The sequence below is a fragment of the Habropoda laboriosa genome, unplaced genomic scaffold (assembly GCF_001263275.1).
Source record: "Habropoda laboriosa isolate 0110345459 unplaced genomic scaffold, ASM126327v1 scaffold34, whole genome shotgun sequence".
Classification (NCBI taxonomy): domain Eukaryota; kingdom Metazoa; phylum Arthropoda; class Insecta; order Hymenoptera; family Apidae; genus Habropoda; species Habropoda laboriosa.
The window spans coordinates 939,019-946,151 of NW_017100142.1; the positions used below are offsets into that span (position 1 = coordinate 939,019).

General features: G+C 49.6%; 1 protein-coding gene across 1 annotated transcript in view; it reads left to right on the top strand.

Annotated features, from left to right (window-relative positions):
* Positions 1–4,098: 4,098 nt before the first annotated feature.
* The window catches only part of LOC108572407 (radial spoke head protein 3 homolog B), a 3,704-nt gene continuing 669 nt past the window's right edge, over positions 4,099–7,133 (top strand). The window contains 9 exon segments of the mRNA XM_017934648.1: positions 4,099–4,530; positions 4,532–4,806; positions 5,023–5,104; positions 5,175–5,348; positions 5,417–5,545; positions 5,611–5,814; positions 5,875–6,037; positions 6,199–6,285; positions 6,647–6,854. Of these exon segments, the coding sequence (XP_017790137.1) occupies positions 4,099–4,530; positions 4,532–4,806; positions 5,023–5,104; positions 5,175–5,348; positions 5,417–5,545; positions 5,611–5,814; positions 5,875–6,037; positions 6,199–6,285; positions 6,647–6,825 (1,725 nt within the window). The 3' untranslated portion in view covers positions 6,826–6,854.

Sequence of the window (7,133 nt, forward strand, 5' to 3'; positions counted from 1 at the left end):
ATTATCTGATCGTTGCTCTCATCGCCGAAAGAACAAAACGCGACGCGACCTATCTGCTCACGATCGCCAGCCCGCTACATGATCTACGCGCTGCTCTCGTTATCTCGCGGCGATCGAGGATACTTACTCGGGCCGAGAAACGAAAGAATTCTTCTTCTTCCTTCCTCGGCATGCGCAAACTAACGCCACGGATTTAACATTTATGTTTACCACGCGTTCGGTTGTTCTACAAGCTGTACGGTCGATGCTTGCGGTTTCTTCCAGGTTCCCGCCTTTTTCTCCAACTCCTCTTTCTTCTTCGCAACGACGAGAAAACGTGTCGAAGGTAAAATCGGAGAATCGAGCGAAGGAATAACTGGTGGTTAGCTGTCTAAGGAAAATACCCAGGAACCGTGGAAGTCCTCCAAGTATTTCCACCTCTCGAACCACGGAGGAAAATGAATTTCTCCCTCCGAGCCTCTGGTGGGTCTGGTAAAATTTTCGAAAAGGATATTTCACCGATCCGGGGCCAAGACGCGGCGTTCCACGTTTCTCCACGTTTCTCCACGTGGCTGGAAGCTCCGACGGAGCGCGGAGTAAACGCAGTTTCACCGTGAAACGAGCGGGTGGGGCGATTCCACGGAAATAGAGTTGCAGCGACCGTAGAAAGAAACAAGGGAGGAGGATTCGTGGAGCAGGAGAAAAGAGAAAAAGGTGGCCAGAGCCAGAAGAAGAGACCCGAGAGACTCAGGTAGATGCTAATGGGAGCCCATTGTTTTTTCTCCTCTGTTTTCCTCTCGGGCTGCATTGTTCTTGCAACGGGTCCAGCTCTGCTCATCAGTTAACATTGTCCGCACATTAGATCGGCCTTGTTCCAAATTCGAGCTGCGGCCGCGCGCGACCTCCTATCTCCGGAGAATGCGACCCCGCGCGACCACTGTCCACTGTTCTCGACAACTGTCGCCGAGACAACAGAGGAGGAAAGAGAGAGGGAGAACGGAGACAAAGGTGGCGAGAAGCTGTGGTGTAAACGAGCCACAACCACGCTCACCAGTTATACCAGATACTTTCTTGTTCAGCCTCCCTCTTTACGTCTGTTGTTTGGTCGACCGGACAATCGACCGGTCCCGTAGAACAAACAAGGGATCCTTTCCGATCGTCCGTGAAATATCCTCGAGCTCGAAGTCGACGATCGAGGAATTTTGAAATTGCTCGCGAAGGGTGTTTCGAACGCGAACGTACCCCTGGCAAACGGTGAGGAGGAGGTGCCGATATCTCGAGCGTAATTTATCACCGAGCTAGGCCGGGGCATTGGGCCCTCGGAACACCGTGGTGCTGAGGAACGCGAAATAGAGAGTTCCCCGGGCCCAGCCCTCATTACCACGCCCCCAGACTTCCTAGTCATTATCTGCTGGTTCCAATAGCGAGATCGAATTTCATCACGGATTCCAGAACGGACATTCCACCGCGATAATTGGCCTTCTTCTACTTTGGAAAGATTTTTCATTTTCCCCCTCGACATAATGCACACTGTCGTTTCGGGCAAAAACCGGCCGATACCGATCGGCTGTATCGTTTTCGTGGAAAGTGGAACGATAAACGAACGAGGAGGACAAAGCCCTCGGGTGGGGCACAGCAAACTGCTGGAGGGTTCCTCCACGTCGGGGGCTCGATGTAAATAATTAAACAGGTCCGGCGAAAACAAATATATCGTTTCGCGCAGTGTGATAGATGATGTTGCTTATTCAGCGTCCTGGATGAAGAGAAAGGTGTGGTAGACGGAGGGGAAAGAGAAAGACCGCGCGGTAGGAAGAAATAGGAGAGGAACGGAGAGGGTTCAAGGGCGTGCTGGACGTTTCGAGGGAAGGATGGCGAGGCAATTAGGAGACTCAGCAGGGTGCCAAAATCTTTGCCTTCTTCCTTCGAACCTTCTCCTACACCTCTACTCTTTTCCCTCTTTCGCCATTCCTCCTGCTTTCCACCCGACTTTGTTTTTTTTCTAATTCCACCCGATCTCGCTCGCTGCCTCCTTCTTCCTCCTTTCGGCCGAATCAGGAAGGACAACTATTCTCGACCCATCCTTCGATCATGTAACTATCCCGGAACGCCCTTTCGTGTCTACACCCTGGATGCTTGTTAATGCAAACAACGGTATCCTCCGAACAACACCGATGCTGATGTCATTTTGTCCATTTTTTTTCTTTCGCATCTAACATTCATGCCAACATGAATACAATACACGTTCGGCACGACAGTTGAACGAAGGGGCCAGAATTTTTACAATTATACCCGAGGAAATATTTTTATCTTATTTTTCTAACGCTTGTAACGATTCACGGCGCCACCAGCTGTGTCCTCGAGATGCACCGTTGAAAGCCAGTAAGGCAGAACTTCGACAAACGCTACCGCCGATACAACCCTACTTCTTACCTGGAAAGTTTCGCTTCGGTAATACAGTGTATCGTCCTTACCAACTGCGAGTAAAATTTTTTACGCGAGCTCGAATAACGATCGAGCGTGTTCCTCGAATAGTTTACTCGATACGCTGCGAATAAACGTACCGAAGTGATGATTATCGATAAATATTTCGCCGTTTTCCTACTATTCGAAATGTAACTACGTTTCACCTGTTCTTACAGAAAAAACAGTACAGCTAAGATATATGTTTGTACGTGCGAATAGAGAAATATTCTTAAATTCTATTCAATTTTGAATATAATTAATAAAAGATTCCTGGTTGGTGAGCGTGTTGGGAATAGTTTCGTCGATATAAAGGGCGCCCTTTTTGTTTGCGTTACCCTGACAACGTCTGTGCAAGTAAGCTGTCTACGAAGCTAGCCCGATTTTCCAATCAACCTCCAGAGAAAAGGTTCCGGTAGAGAAAAACTCGTTGGTAGAAGAAAAATTGTGGAAAAAGACATGGCTGCGAGAGCAGGTATTTGCCGAACGTGCAATCGTGGACTTCACTCCTACAACGTACCCAGAGACTCGGATAAAAGGGAGACGTACACTTTCGTGAAGAGTCCAAGGGCGATGTTGCACGTTCAGAAGAAATACAGAAATCCACCCACGTAAGTTTCAGTAGAATTTGGAAAATTTGTATAAATCTCAGGCAAGCGTCTCGATATCGTGCTACTTTTTCAAACGAAAGCTCGAAACGTATCAGCCCATGAAATCTTTACACGGTGTTGGGATGCGAAACACCGATATCGAATTCACCTAGCACTTACATACATGTGTATCTTCGTCCATTATTATAGTCGTTTATTCTTACGTAATTTATGCATAATAGAAGGAATACAGGGAAGGCCAGGGCGCGTATAGATATATAGACTGTTCCTCTGATAGACGGTAGATGTATGTACGTACGTACGTATAAGAATAATTTTCGCGTGCAAACTTTTGAATCGCGATCGAAAGAAAGAGAGGTAGATTATGTGTTGGTTTCGATAAGTCTGACGATTCGAAAACACGCAACTGATTTCTCGGAGCGTTTCACGCAAACTGTGTATACTAAGAGTACCGTTCAAGGTTCAAGGATAGCCGCAGTATGCTAATAGGATAGCAGAGGTTTCACGATGATCGTTCGACGAAGAAGATGATACGAAACGACTGATAATTAGGAGGAGAAAGGAGAGGAACGAACCGATACGTTAGCTGGCAATTAGAGACGTTGACAAAGCAAGGCGACGCGAGAAACGATCGGTCGAGAACGTTTCACCTTGAAAAAGGGGCTCGCGAGGAGGTGGAGGAGGAGGAGGTTGTGGACAAGCTCTGGCCGGTGCTCGACGAAACACCGGCGGACATACGTGGTCATAGTTACCACCGATTTCGAGCCCCTTTAGGCATGCGCAAAGTTCACGATGGTCAACGTTATTGAGTGGACGCCGGGTAAAAATATACGTGTATGTCGGTCGATTCTAAGGACATTGTCCAGTCTATGAACTCGCGCTCGCACGGTTGCCAGCCGGTTAGTAATACCGTGGCCATAGCCGTGGTCACAACCGTCTCCTCCGTCCATCCAGTGCGTCAGTTGGGTTATCCTTCGGAAAAATTCTCTTCCGTGGCTCGACGATGAGCGTCCAAGTTGGTCGTAGAGATTGGTGAAAAGACGAAGCTATGCCAGCTGGGATTTCCGCGTTGGCGCCAACAGCCAACGGAGATCCGTTCGGTCTCGAACGGAAGGATCCTCCAGCGTTCGCGATCCTGCAGAAAGACGGACTCGGCACCAGTCTGCCGATTCTCCAGGTGAACGGTAACAGCGGAACGAACCGTTCGGAAGTTGCACGCCTCGAGAACGCTAAAAACGAGCTGTTCGATCGAAAACGCATCAGCAGATCGAACGATCATCTGGTCCAAGCGTGTCTGCAATCGAGCTATGCGAATCCTGCGAGAAAGGAGACACGGAGCAGAAGTCAGGATAGCCTGCGTTCCGTCGTCAAGATACCGGCGATCAAACCGAGCATCACCTTGTCCACCGAAGACTTCAACGACGTTCTGAACGCTAAGCTGAAGAAGCTTCAGGAACAGGAGAAGGAGAAGGAGGAGCAACTTTCTGATGCCGCCGCCGGAAGTGGCTGCTCTTCTCGGTATCACGCCGAGTATGAACGACGCCGAAGATATCACCGATGCCTGTCCGCTGCGCTCGCGATTCAAGTCGTTGGCCAAGAAGCCGGAAGTACGTCACAGCAGCCACAATGCCAGGTGTCCGGCTGCCCTGAAGGCCACCGTCGACTTCACCCTCGGAATGATGAACGCGACGACCATGGCTGCCTCGACCTTGGACGATCGGCCGAGGGTGATATCGAAGAGAAACGGCGACGCGACGTAAGTTGGAGGGAACAGATGGTAAACGATTAGGTTGCGTGCGCAGCGCACAAGTGTTGTCGTCGACGATTGCAGGGTGCAATTGACCGCGGGATTCGAAGTTGAGGCGTTTTGTGCGGTGGTAATTTTAACGACGCTCGCCCGGGATTCCGTCGTTACTTTATCAGATATTCCGAGGCAGTCGTGCGCGTTTAAAAACTTTCCCTTTCTTTGCAGCGATCAATCGATTCCTTTCGGGAATATCATGTTTGACCGCCGCGTTGTTCGTGGAAGCACGTTCACCTCTCCTCCTGTTCTCGTGAGTAACGAAAACGAAGCGTTCTCGGCTTGGAAAAAGCCGAAAAGAAATGATTCTGCTTTTAACTCAGATCGATGGAGAACAATCGATCGCAGCGAGACAGGCGGAGGCCAGAAGAAGAAACTTGGCGAGAAAACGAGCTCAAGCGCAGGCTACTAAAGCTCTGGTGGCTAGAGCTGGTTCACCACCGCCGGTTCCTGGTCGCAAACACGAGCCAGTGCAAACGGAGGTCTATCTGGAAGAGGTAAACGCACATCCCTCTATCCGGTCGCTCTCCGATTACTTAGAAATTCTCGATTGTATTTGAGACAGCTGTCCGAGAAACCGGACGAAACAGAAGTCGCGACGCAGACGGACTATTTCCTGGACAGGCCGCCGACGCCGAAATATTGTCCGGATAAAGTTGGCGAGGACCGCGGCACGCAGATCGAACCTGGCGACGTAAGTTGGAGAATATCGGCCGAATTATATTCGATCGCTGAACGAGATCGACGCGTTACTTTCAGCTGTTCGACTTCGACTTGGAGGTGCAACCGATGCTCGAGGTGCTCGTAGGGAAAACGATGGAACAGGCGCTGATCGAGATCCTCGAGGAAGAAGAGATCGCAGCTTTGAAGGAACAGCAGAGGAAGTTCCTGGAGTTGCGAGCCGCGGAAAGAGCCGAAGAGCGAAGGCTAGAGGAACAAGAGAGGAGGATAAGAGAAGAAAAGGTAAAGGGGGTATTTTTTCCGAGAATTTCTCTTTACCAACGCGAGAAATTCACTCGGTAGGATCAACGATTGAGGCAACACGAGAAGGCGGTGACAAGTGAGAGGGATGCGGAGGAACGAGTGGCTGCGGCAACCCTTCTAACAGGATACATCGCGGAACTTCTTCCAGCGGTTCTAGAAGGGCTGAAGATGTCCGGGTTCCTCTTGGACGAGATCAAGGCTGGTTCGTGAACTCGCAAGAACACTGCTACTTTTTGTCAAATTAGTTAGTCAGAAAGATTTATTAATTTCGCACCTCTCCTGTCCTTGTAACTCGTTCTTCTTCGTCGTCGCTTCCGTTCAACCCAACACGTAACAAAATTCTGTAACGTTTTCTCTTTGCAGATGTCGAGGAGAGCTTCGTGCCCTGGTTGATGAAGGAGGTTAAAAAAGAGATGGGCAACATGATCGAGAGCAGGGAATTACTCACCGGTGAATATGAAATTATTCGGTTGTTCCGGTACTCGCGTTGCAGAACAAGTTTGCGTCAGTGTACGTGACTTTTACAGAGGTGTCGGTAACACCGAAGAAAAGTTCCTTTGTATCTACTCCCGTCGCGCTAATAACAGTTTTATCCGCGAACCCTTTGTAAAGCTCTCGAGTAGGAAAATGAGTTCTATACCACCCATTATTATCCTTGAGAATCGGGGTGGGTCTAAGTCGAAACGAATAACCGTAAGCTCCAGGTACAATTATCGACGACTGCGAGGCCTGGTGCCACTCTGTCGCGACACTTGAGATCCCTGCAGACGTATCATAAATAATACCGTTCTCTTCGCGTCACACCTTTCAGAGATCATCAGGGAGATTCTGGAGAGCCGGGCTGAAACTTACAGGAATCTCGGCGAAGAGTACGACGCTTCGAGAAGAAGAAAACCGTCGTCGTTGATGGACCATATCGAGGATGGCGGCAGAGATCCGAATTTCTTGAATTACCAGCCACCCGTTATCGAGAATTCGGACGACGTTTAACGAGCAGACTCGAACCAGCGGACGTTCCCGTACGTGTGTACGGATTTAATACGTAACCAACCATCGCCGAGTGGTTAATCGTTGTCTCGTGAAATTTTTCTCTCCGTTCGGCTCCTCGTTTACCCAAGCTTTTAACGCTCGTTGATCTTGGAACGGAGAAACGAGCATATCATAGTTAGCTTACGGATTTAGGGACACCTTCACCAGCACCACGGACCAATCCCTGTCCCAGTGGCTTCTACATTAAGCAGTGTACACAGCTGCGAAACAAATCCATCTCCTCCGGTTGCGCCCTGTGACAGGTCGCC